The sequence below is a fragment of the Mustela nigripes genome, chromosome 1 (genome assembly GCF_022355385.1).
Source record: "Mustela nigripes isolate SB6536 chromosome 1, MUSNIG.SB6536, whole genome shotgun sequence".
Classification (NCBI taxonomy): Eukaryota; Metazoa; Chordata; class Mammalia; order Carnivora; family Mustelidae; genus Mustela; species Mustela nigripes.
The window spans coordinates 33,463,110-33,475,173 of NC_081557.1; the positions used below are offsets into that span (position 1 = coordinate 33,463,110).

A 12,064-nucleotide genomic window follows, 5' to 3' on the forward strand; every position below is an offset into this window, starting at 1 on the left:
GATCATCCTTACATTAAGGAATTGCCAAATGAGGGCCGGCAAGCCACGTCTGGCCCACCGCCTGGTTTAGTAATTAAAATCTCACTGGAAGGGGCGCCTGGGTGGCTCAGTGGGTTAAGGCCTCTGCCTTCGGCTCAGGTTATGATTCCAGGGTCCTGGGATCGAGCCTGGCATCGGGCTCTCTGCTTAGCAGGGAGCCTGCTTCCTCCTCCCTCTCTCTCTGCCTGCTTCTCTGCTTACTTGTGATTTCCGTCTGTCAAATAAACGAATGAAATCTTTAAAAAAAAAAAATCTCACTGGGACATAGCCAGACCCATTTTACATATAGTTGATCACTGCTTTAGAACAAGAGCAGTTGAGTAGTTTTGACAGAGGCTATAGATCCCACAAAGCCTAACATATCTGACCCTTTACAAAACAGAGTTTACTAACCCCGTTGGAGTTCCAGCTTTATGAAGTTAACTCCTATAGAACTCCCCAAATTAAGCCCTGTCTCCAGTCTCCTAAATCCTGTGAGGCAGTGGAAACCAAAATTGAAGTTCACAAAGTCTGACTAATGCTAGCTAGTAAAAACGAGCTACAATGCTCTGCTTAACTCTCTAGTTTCCTGACTTCACCCAATGCCTATTCTGAAAATGTCTTTATTAAGAGCATATCAATTGTAAATGAATTCTTTAAGGATTGAGAAAATCTTTCTTTTATATTTTATGCAGGAGTTTTGTAATTTATAGCAAAAAGACTGATCCAGGTGTTTATCCTGCCACATTACCATAAAGTAAATGCTGAATGATTTTTTTTTAAGTATTTTAATACAGTAGGAGCTCTTTTAACCTGACTCCACTGAACTGATTCAGTACATTAAGGGATATAAAACATACTGATATCTAAGGCAACTGAATACTCCCAATTAGTAGACTTTCATAGGGAAGGTCTGTGTACTTTTTCTTCCCTTTTTTTAGAGAGAAGCAGAGAGAGCACAAGCAGGGGGAGGGTCAGAGGGAGAAGGAGAAGTAGACTCCCCGCTGAGCAGGGAGATGGATGAGGCGGGGAATGCAAGCTGGTGCAGCCACTCTGGAAAACAGTATGGTGTGTCCTCAAAAAGCTGAAAATAAAGCTACTCTATGACCCAGCAATCGCACTACTGGGTATTTACCCTAAAGATACAAATGTAGTGATCAGAAGGGGCACATGTACCTGAATGTTTATGGCAGCAATGTCCACGATAGCCAAACTATGGAAAGAGCCCAGATGTCCATAAACAGACGAATGGGTGAAGATGTGGTACACACACACACATACAGGAATACTATATATACACACACAGCCAACAAAAAAATGAAATTTTGCCATTTCCAATGGTGTGGATGGAACTAGAGGGTATTATGCTAAGCGAAGTAAGTCAATCAGAGAAAGACAATTATTATATGATCCCTCTGATATGAGGAATTTGAGGCAGGGTGGGGAGTCATGGGGGTAGGGAGGGAAAAAAATGAAACAAGATGGGATCAAGTGGGAGACAAACCATACAGACTCATAATCTCACAAAACAAATTGAGGGTTGCTCGGGGTGGGCGATAGGGATACAGTGGCTGGTGATGGGCACTGGGGAGGATATGTGCTATGGTGAGTGCTGTGAAATGTGTAAGACTGATGATTCACAGACCTGTACCCCTGGGGCAAATAATACATTATTTGGTAATAAAAAAAAAGATGTTTATCATGTTTATATCCAAATGTATTTATGGCAATTGTATCTATTAATTATATAATATGAGGTAAGTCACTAAAATACAAGTGTAAAAGAAATGCATGGTAAAGATAACCAGTATATTCAGGATTGAGACATGAATAGATGTAACACAGAACATATCAACTAAATTAGTAATGTTTTATTTTTTTTCCTGGGTGTTGGATACATTGATGTTTGTTATACTTAAACTCTATATGTCAAGCATTTCATAATTTTTTAATGATTGTTTCTTTTTTAAAAGATTTTATTTACTCAAGAGAACATGAGCAGGGGGAGGGGCAGAGAAAAACAGAGAAGCAGACTCCCCACTGAGTGGGGAACACAGTGTGCGGCTTGATCCCAGGACCTTGAGATTATGACCTCAGCCAAAGTCAGAAGCTTAACCAACTGAGCCACCCAGGCACCCCTATTATCCCCCTGCTTGTGCTTGCTCACAAATAAATGAATAAAATCATTTTCATAAAAAATTAACCTTTTAAAATGTATGTCCTAATGAGATTGGTGATATTTTTAATTTATATTTACGGAGACCAGTTTGGTAAAGTTCATTACTCTTTTTTAAAACTCTGAAAAGAACTCTTTAAATTAAAATTAACCTTTTCCAGAGGTAATCTTTGAAGTATTAAAGAAAAGACTGCCATGCTGAAGATCCATCATTTCTCCCTTCAATTTGTCCACTGAGACATCAATGAGGGCGAGTTCATCGGCCAAATCCTAAAATACATGAAAGTTTTGAATAACATATTTTGAAGAATGTTCTTACTTCAGTATTTAAAAAATAAAAAAAAAATTTGTGTGTGGCTACTTTATAATCGAAGTATAGTTATATTTTAATAGAAAAAATGCTATAAAAATGAGTGTGTGAGTGTGTCTAGAGTGACCAGAAAGAAGTCAAAGTAAGCAACAGAATGTAGCAAAAATTACTAATTGCTTTGCCTTCAAAACTAATTGATAATTTTTTTATAAGTGGCTTTTTTTCCACTTCAGATAATAGTTTAAGAATGATGAAAAGCTATTAAGTTCCTTCAAAGGATTTTATTACATTTAACCTTTATGCCCAATTTCTGAATTGGCTGAAGTTTTTAGTATGCATCCTTATGACTAAAATAAAAAGGTGGCCACCTCTGGGAACCCATTTCATGCACAGTACATTTAACATTGGATCTCCAACCTAGGGGTAGATGGGCATACAACCAGACCATAGTTCCCAGTCAGCCACACAATCATGAGGCAAACAATGGATACACTTAACAATTATTCTGTTTTTTACTTTCAGAAACAATATATTTCACAAGATATTCAACAATTGATTATAAAATAATCAATGTTATGGTTTTGCCCAACTCTAAGCTAATGTAATTAGCTTATAACATTATTTAGCTTACATTATTACATTTTATAATATTACATTACATACATTATTACATTACATTAGCTTAGAGTGTAGTTACATCCACAATAATGTAATGTAATTGTGTAATTGTTCTGAGCATGCTTAAGGCAGGCTAGGCTAAGATATGACAGGTGGAATAGGTGTACTAAATACATTCTGAACTCATGATGAGTTTATTGAGATGTAAACTCATCATAAGTCCAGGAAAATCTGTATAGTCTCTTTTTTGCTTACTCTGATTTGAATTGAGTTTACCAAATGAAACAGAATACATAACTACATAGAAGAAGAGTCTTCCCTCATATCCAGTGGCCAGATTCTAAAGATGAGAAGTAAGGGCAAGGGATCAAAGTCCCTATTTGCTACCCTTTTTTTTTCTCAGATCAGATGCCATCTGAACTTTCTGGAAAACTGTAGCTTCTAAAATGTACTAAATTATGTGTATATATCAGGAACATAAGGAAGATAAGGAGTTTCACCCAGAAGGATCACATATCACTTCTAAGCTAATTGGTAAGAAAACCAGATAATGTTTATAGATCCATTTTTCTATTAGTCTATGTCTTTGGATCTGTACAGGAAAACAGAAACCACTCTAAGCATTTCAACAGGAGGTAATTAATATAGGGAATTGGTGAGACAGCTGTTGGAGGGCTGAAAGGACAAAAAGGGAACATTTGAGGTAACCCAGAGATAGAAATCATAGTTTGAATTCACTACCCCAAGACTGAGGGAACAAAGAGAGAGACTAAAGGAGGGCTTCATGGAGCCAGGCTCAGACCTCTGGAAGAAGTAAAACCTGGCTACCTGGCTATCAAAACCTGATCCCACTGAATGGGCAAAATGAGGCTAGGAGCTCCAAAAGAAATTGGAAGCTAGGACCAACTGTTACCACTGAGGCAAGGGCTGCTGCTGAGATGAAAATGACCAAAACAATAAGCAAACAGGACGGAGGTCATTTCTCCACTCCTGCTCCTCTCCTCCAGTCCTCCACTCCTGTCTATTGGCAGAACCTGACAAGATGTTAACTGGTAAAGGAGAAAAAGATTATGCAAAGATCCAGCACCACAGAATACAGAAAACTGTGTTTGGAGCTGAGTAACAATAATAACCAACACAGCCTGCTTTTAAATTATGTTTCCAATTTGAATTCTATCTCTCCTTAACAAGTTACCAGACAATTCTCTTTTCAAGGGAATCTTCCCAGCTCTGTTTATCTTGATTGCCAAAGACAGAACTCAAATAATTCCTAAAGGTTCGTTTTTGTTTTTTTTAAAGAACTAACAATATTGGGGCGCCTGGGTGACTCAGTGGGTTAAAGCCTCTGCCTTCGGCTCAGGTCATGATCCCAGGGTCCTGGGATTGAGCCCCACATCAGGCTCTCTGCTCAGCAGGGAGCCTGCTTCCTCCTCTCTCTCTGCCTGCCTCTCTGCTTGATTGTGATCTCTGTCAAATAAATAAATAAAATCTTAAAAAAAAAAAAAAGAAAGAAAGAAAGAACTAACAATATCTATGTGAGTCATTTCTCAAATAGAATTCCAAATAGAGAGTTTGGGTTTGTTTAGCCTGTCAGAATCTTTTAAGAATAGTTATGAGTGGGGTACCTAGATAGCACAGTCAGTTAAGTCTCTGGTTTGGGCTCAGGTTGTGATCTCAGGGTCATGGGATCATGCCCAGTGTTCGACTCCATGTACAGAATGGAGTGTGCTTAAGCTTCTCTGTCCCTCGCCTTCTGCATCCTCTACCCCACCTCTCTCTCAAATATAAAATAGAGAGAGAGATAATAGTTATGATCGTTCCAGGGAGTCCTAGAATAACATGGTAAGGTAAGAGAATAGTAAAGTAAGAGATAAGTAAGAGAATTAAAATCAATCTAAGGAAAACTGCTAGGACCACTTTACTCCGTACAGCAAGCAGAAGGAAGTAGGACATACTGCTATGCTTTAAAGTCTGCCATTCAGTGATACATGCAGGTGTTATAGTACTCATTTACACTCTATATATTCCTTGAAGTCAATAAACTATATAAATATGCATATTTTAATATCTTTCATCACTTTCCATTTATCCCACAATGAACATCAATGTGAACTGGGTATTTACCAGTATACTATGGATTCTAGTAGGAAATAAATGGGCTCCAACAACTGGCCTTTAAAGTGGAGTTCCGAAATTTCACGATAACATGCCTTTGATATTGTACACCAATATGTAATATATATAAATTTCATGATAATATGCCTTTGATTCATTGTGCTGAGCACTCAATTTTTTTTTTTTTAAGATTTTATTTTTTAAGGGGTGCCTGGGTGGCTCAGATGGTTAAGCATCTGCCTTAACCATGATCATGATCTGGTCATGATCGGTTTCTGGGATGAGTTCTGGATCAGGATCCCTGCTCAGTGGGTGGTCTGTTTCTCCCTCCCCCTCTGCTGTTCCTCCTGCTTGTGCTCTCACTCTCTGTCAAATAAATAAAAGTTTTTTTTTTTTTAAAGATGTTATTTTTGGGGCGCCTGGGTGGCTCAGTGGATTGGGCCGCTGCCTTCGGCTCAGGTCATGATCTCAGTGTCCTGGGATCGAGCCCCGCATCGGGCTCTTTGCTCAGCGGGAGCCTGCTTCCTCCTCTCTCTCTGCCTGACTCTCCGCCTACTTGTGATCTTTCTCTCTGTCAAATAAATTAATAAAATCTTTAAAAAAAAAAAAAAAGATGTTATTTTTAAGTAATCTCCACACTCAATGTGGGACTCAAACTCACATCCCCAAGATCAAAAGTCACAAGCTCCACTGACTGAGCCAGCCAGCTGCCCCGTTCAATAAATTCTTTTTTTTCCCCCAATGAATTCTTTATATCTGCAAACTCATTTTAGTTTTAGACTTTTTCTTTTATTTCTTGAATAATTTTCTTCCCTTTCTTTTTTCTTACTGAAATATCAATGAGTAATGGGACCTCCTGACTGGTTCTCTAATTTCATCTCTTTTCTATATTCTATCTTTGACAATCTGCTTTCTAGAAACCCAGTGGAAGTCACAGGGTTCCTGCTTCAATGTGCCTTCAACTAATCCTACTGCTTTCAATAAGATGCCTGTCTTTACTGTCTCGAGGAGAAGAACCTGATTCAATTTCTCCAAAGAATATACTCCTTCCCCTTGCCTGCTGATATGTGAGAGGTGATTGCTTGTTTGAGTAAGCTCCAGAAGAGAATCTGGTAGTTTTGTTCTGATCATATAAACGTTGAACCAATTCTCCTATATTTGTCCCATCCCTTACCTCAACTCTGTGAGGCAGTTGGTACTTCCAATTCCTCAGCTTCTCTTGAGGTTTTGGAATTTAACTGGCTTTTCACCTTCCTCTGCCAGTTTTTTTAAATTATCTAAATAATCCAGTAAAGTTTTTAAGAACACAACAGGACCTGTGTCCACATCGCCAAGGTTTGAATTCTAGTCCACTCACCTATATTAGCCACTTGACCATTGGCAATATTACTTAATATCTATGTTTCAGTATTCTCATTTATAAATGGAGATGATAACAGTACCTATCTTGTAAGGTTGTCATGAAAATTAAATAATATCTTTGAAAACATTTTTTTAAAGATTTTATTTATTTATTTCACAGAGAGACAGATATCACAAGTAGGTAGAGAGGCAGGCAGATGGAGAGGGGGAAACAGGCTCCCTGTTGAGCAGAGAGCCCAATTTGAGGCTTGATCCCAGAACCCTGGGATCATGACCTGAGCTGAAGGCAGAGGTTTTAACCCACTGAGCCACCTAGGTGCCCCTGAAAACATTTTAAAAAGCAAAGGGTTTGTGTTTTTTGTTTATTTTTTGTTTTAGATTTTATTTATTTCAGAGAGAGACAGCGAGAGAGAGCATGAGCAGAGGGGCAGAGGGAGAGGGAGAAGCAGACTCCCCGGTGAGCAGGGAGCCCAACATGCAGCTCAATCCCAGGACCCTGAGATCATAACATGAACCAAAGGCAGACACCTAACTGACTGAGCTACCCAGGTGTCCTGAGAAGCTACCCAGGTGTCCTGAGAAGCTACCCAGGCTGTACAATGAAAACTACAAACATTGCAGAAACAAATTAAAGAAGACGCAAATAAGTGGAAAGACATCACATAATCCTAGATTAGAACACCTAATACTGTTAAGTTATCAACATACTCAAAATCATCTACAGATTTAATACAAACCCCTACAGAATCCCAGTGACATTTTTTAAAGGAACAGAACAAAATCCATTCTAAAGGATCTTAAGGGACTCTAAATGGCAAAATAATCTTGAAAAAGAATAAATTTTGAAGTCTAATGCTTCCTGAATTCAAAACTTATTACAAAGCTATATCAAAATAGCATGGTATTGTCATAAAGACACATAAATCAATGGAATAGAGAGCCCAGAAATAAACTCTCACATTTATGGCAAATGGTATTTTCAAAATCTTTTGGACTCTACTTTTTTTTTTCTTAAGACTTTATTTATTTACTCAACAGAAAGAGAGAACACAAGCAAGGGGAGGTGCAGACAGAGGGTGAGGGAAAAGTAGGATCCCTGCTGAGCAAGGAGTCCTATGTGGAACTTGATCCCAGGACCCATGATCTGAGCTGCAGGCAGACGCTTAACTGACTGAGCCGCCCAGGTGCCCTATAACCAAATGATTTTTGACAGGAATGCCAAGGCCATTTAATGGGGGAAAAGAGAGTCTTTTCAACAAATCATACTGGGGTAAGTGGATACTTATAAGCAAAAGAATGAAGTTAGACTTATACCTTACATCATGTAAATAATTAAAAATGGATCAAAGATCTAAATATAAGACCTAAAACTGTATGAAACTCTTGGGAGAAAATATAAAAGATTCATGACATTGGACTTGACAGTGGTTTTTGGATTTGACACCAAAACACATAAAACAAAAATAAAAATAGATTAATTGAGGGGCACCTGGGTGGCTCAGCTGGTTAAGCATCTAACTCTTGATTTCAGCTCAGGTCATGATCTCACGGTCATGAGACTGAACCCCATGTCAGAGTCTGCAATAGGCATGGAGCCTGTTTCTCTCTCTCTCTCTCACTCTCCAACCCTCCAGGGCATCACCTCCCAATTGCTCACTTGCTCTTTTAAAACTTAAACTGAATTACATTAACATTAAAAATGTCTGTGAATCAAAAACAACACAACAAAAACAGCAGAGTGAAAAGAAAACCATGGAATGGGATAAAATACTCAAATATACAAATTTGGTAAGAGATTAATATCTAGACTATAAAAAGAACCCCTATAAGTCAACAACAAATAACCCAATTTAAAAACAAAGGGTATCTGGGTGGTTCAGTTGTTTAAGTGCCTCACTCTTGATTCCAGCTCAGGTCATGATCTCAAGACCCTGGGGTCAAGCCCTGCACTGGGCTCTGCACTCAGCATGGAGTCTGCTTGAGAATCTCTCTCCCTCTCTTTTTGTTCTTCCCTACCCTCAGCACCCCCATCCACTCCCCCTCTCTCTAAAAATAAATAAAATCTTAAGAAAAAAAAAAAAAATCCTTGGGGCACCTGGGTGTCTCAGCTAGTTAAGCAGGAGCCTCCTGATTTCAGTTCAGGTCATGATCTCAGGGTCCTGGAATTGATGACAGGCTCCACGCTCAGCAGGGAGTCACACTGAAAATTTGTATCCCTCTCCCTCTGCCCCTCCCCCACTCACACACTGTGTATCTGAAATAAATAAACAAGTCTTTTTAAAAAATAAAGGGGTGGGGCTCCTGGGTGGCTCAGGGGGTTGGGCCACTGCCTTCTGCTCAAGTCATGATCTCAGGGTTCTGGGATGGAGCCCCATATCAGGCTCTTTGCTCAGCAGGGAGCCTGCTTCTCTCTCTCTCTCTGCCTGCCTCTTTGCCTCTCTGTGCTCTTTCTCTGTCAAATAAATAAATAAAATCTTAAAACAAAAAAAGGGGGGGGGTGCCGGGGTGGCTCAGTTGGTTAAGCCTCTACCTTCAGTTCAGGTCATGATCCCAGGGCCCTGGGATCGAGCCTTACAATTGGGCTCCCTGCTCAGTGGGGAATCTGCTTCTCCCTCTTCATCTGCCCCTCCCCACCATTCATGCTTGCTCTCTCTCTCTTTTGTGTTCTCTCTCTCTCAAATAAATTAAATAAAATCTTTTAAAATTAATTAATTAAAATTAAAATTGAAAAAAATTTCTCTCACTCTCCTCCCTCTCCCCACCTCCATATGTGTGCTCTCTCTAAATATATAGGTATTTAGAAGGCAGTAAAAAAAAAAAAAAAGAAAAAGAAAGAAAGAAATATATGGCAAAGGATTTGAACAGAGACTTTTCCAAAGAAGATATACAAATTGCCAAAAGCCACATGAAAAGATGCTGTAAAACAAAAAGTAAAATTAAAGAACTTCCACTGTTACTTTATCAACTTTGGTACTTTTTGTTTTATAATGAGTGTGTAATACTTATAGTTTAAAAAAAAATTAAAGTTTTTTTTGTTTTTAAGTAATCTCTATACCCATGTGGGTTTTGAACTCAAAACTTTGAGATCAAGAGTCTCATACTCTTCTGACTGAACCAGCCAGGTGCCCCTAAAAAAATTCTTTTTAAGTATAAGCTTCTAGGAAGTATGACTTTCACCCATTATTCTTCCAGGAAAGCAAGGTATGGGATCATTTAAACAGAATATTAACAAATTAATGCCATCAATGTGCCTCCTATGAATCAGCTTAAATAGTCCAGCAATACCAGACTCAAGATAAATTCCAAATAAACGTTTCTTAAATTAGGTCAAAATCAGATAGTGAACACATATTTGCTGTCAGAAGGTTGGCCCCACAACCCTGAACTCATCAACATCTACAAGACCTCAAAGTTCTTGATTTTCAGCTACCGGATAGGCTTCTAACTTACCTTCAATAAGATACAAATAGCACAAGCCATGCCTACAGCACCAGTGCCAACAATGGTGATCTTACTCTGGGAGGCTTCATCTTCCTCAATTAGACTCTCAATAAGCTTCTCCTTGATAGTTGACATTTTGAGAACCTAATAGGGATAATGAAATTTCAGTGGAATCAAATTCCCTAAATTGATCACGCTCACAGGTATCAACATACTAGCCACACTGAACATCTAGGGGCTTACCTACTGAGTTTGCAGAATGTTGGAGCCGCGTGTGGCAGGAAAGCGAAAAAAGGGGCTTGGAGAGGCAGAGGAGAACCAGTCTGCCTAGGTGTTGGGGCACCAATGAGCTTTTTATTTCTCCCAGCCCTCAAGCTATCATTTTCACCCCAGTACTAGACACTCAGAAGTGCTTTGCCTGCCCCAACTCAGTACAGACAGCCGGAACACAGAACTCACTGTCTTTAAGGAAGATTAAAAAGAAGAAGAAAAAAGTTACACACAAAAGGAAGCCACCAACGGCACTTAGGTGCGAAGCCCTGCGACAGTTGCTCTACCAACTGCAACGTCAAGAATGCTCCCACGCAAGACTCTTTCGTCAGTACGCAAGCCCCGCCCACCGCTAGCCCAGGCGCAGGCGCATTCGCAGGCATTTAGCGGCCCTCCGTTCTGGGGGGGGGGGGCGGTGTCGGAGTGAGTGCTTTGGCGTCCTCGGTACCCCTGTGAAGAGTTCTAGGCTATCTTTAAGAACTTGGAAACAGGGATTTGGGGAGTATAGTTTCCCAAGCCTAAGCCTGGGACTGATTTTAGTGCTGAATTTTTGGAAACCGTCATGACTACAGGCTGATGAGGGTCAGGCTCGAGGCCCCAGTGGGAGAAAGTTCTCCTTCGAGCATCTCCTGTTCTTCCAGATAACTTGCCTCTTTCTGAGAGGACATGCTGGAGGGACCTGAGCCCCAGCGATGATTTCAGTAAAGGGTGGGCGTGGGAATGACCAACCTGAATTTGAGGAATGTACCTTTCAATGTACTTACCATACCCTTGTCTACACATTTATCTGCCGGAATTTAAAACATTATTATTGAGCTCTCTAACTTCAGAATGGAGTGCTGAAATAGAGATTGAATTAAAGCAGCAATTGTGAGGAACTATTTAGCTAGAGGCTTCCATCAAAGTTAAAACAATAACAGTTGTTTAATCCTTAAACTATCCCTGCTCCCCTTCCCCCAGGGGATTTACTTAAAAACAAATCCCGGGGCGCCTGGGTGGCTCAGTGGGTTGAGCCACTGCCTTCAGCTCAGGTCATGATCTCGGGGTCCTGGGATCGAGTCCCGCATCGGGCTCTCTGCTCGGCAGGGGGCCTGCCCTCCTCTCTCTCTCCCTCTCTCTCTCTCTGCCTGCCTCTCTGCCTACTTGTGATCTCTGCCTGTCAAATAAATAAATAAAATCTTTTAAAAAAACACAAACAGGGGCGCCTGGGTGGCTCAGTGGGTTGGGGCCTCTGCTTTCGGCTCAGGTCATGATCCCAGGGTCCTGGGATCGAGCCCCACATCGGGCTCTCTGCTCAGCAGGGAGCCTGCTTCCACTTCTCTCTCTGCCTGCCTCTCTGCCTACTTGTGATCTCTGTCTGTCAAATAAATAAATAAAATATTAAAAAAAAAAAAAAAAACACAAACAAACAACAACAAAAAAAAACAAATCCCGGAAACCAGCTCCAGGTAACAAAGCTCAAATATAAGGGTGGGTCAGGCCAGGTGGAGACATCCTATTAGGGGGATGCATACTGTCTCCTTAGCTACCAAGGAGTATGGGCCCCGCCCTTTGGGCACATTTTGGGCGCCAGTTCTGACCAAGGTGATAGGCTGGTTCAGATGTCTACTAGGGTAAATTGTAATTCAATTGGTCACCTAGCAGGACAGTGCCGCTTTCTCTGTGTGTTACAATCTCATTGGCCACCTGTGCATGGCCAGTCCCAACCGCATGGCCTTTGCCCTTAAAAGCTATTCCTGGAAATAGAGAAGGGT

The 12,064-nt window shown here is 40.4% G+C and overlaps 1 protein-coding gene across 2 annotated transcripts in view; it reads right to left on the bottom strand.

The window, feature by feature from the left end:
* The window catches only part of LOC132010818 (L-lactate dehydrogenase C chain), a 45,245-nt gene extending 35,070 nt beyond the window's left edge, over positions 1–10,175 (bottom strand). For both annotated transcript variants that reach the window (XM_059388719.1, XM_059388710.1), the window contains exons 1-2: positions 10,050–10,175; positions 2,347–2,464 (exon numbers count right to left, since the gene is read on the bottom strand). In XM_059388719.1, the coding sequence (XP_059244702.1) occupies positions 2,347–2,464; positions 10,050–10,175 (244 nt within the window). The remainder of the gene's footprint in view (positions 1–2,346; positions 2,465–10,049) is intronic.
* Between the last annotated feature and the right edge of the window lie 1,889 nt (positions 10,176–12,064).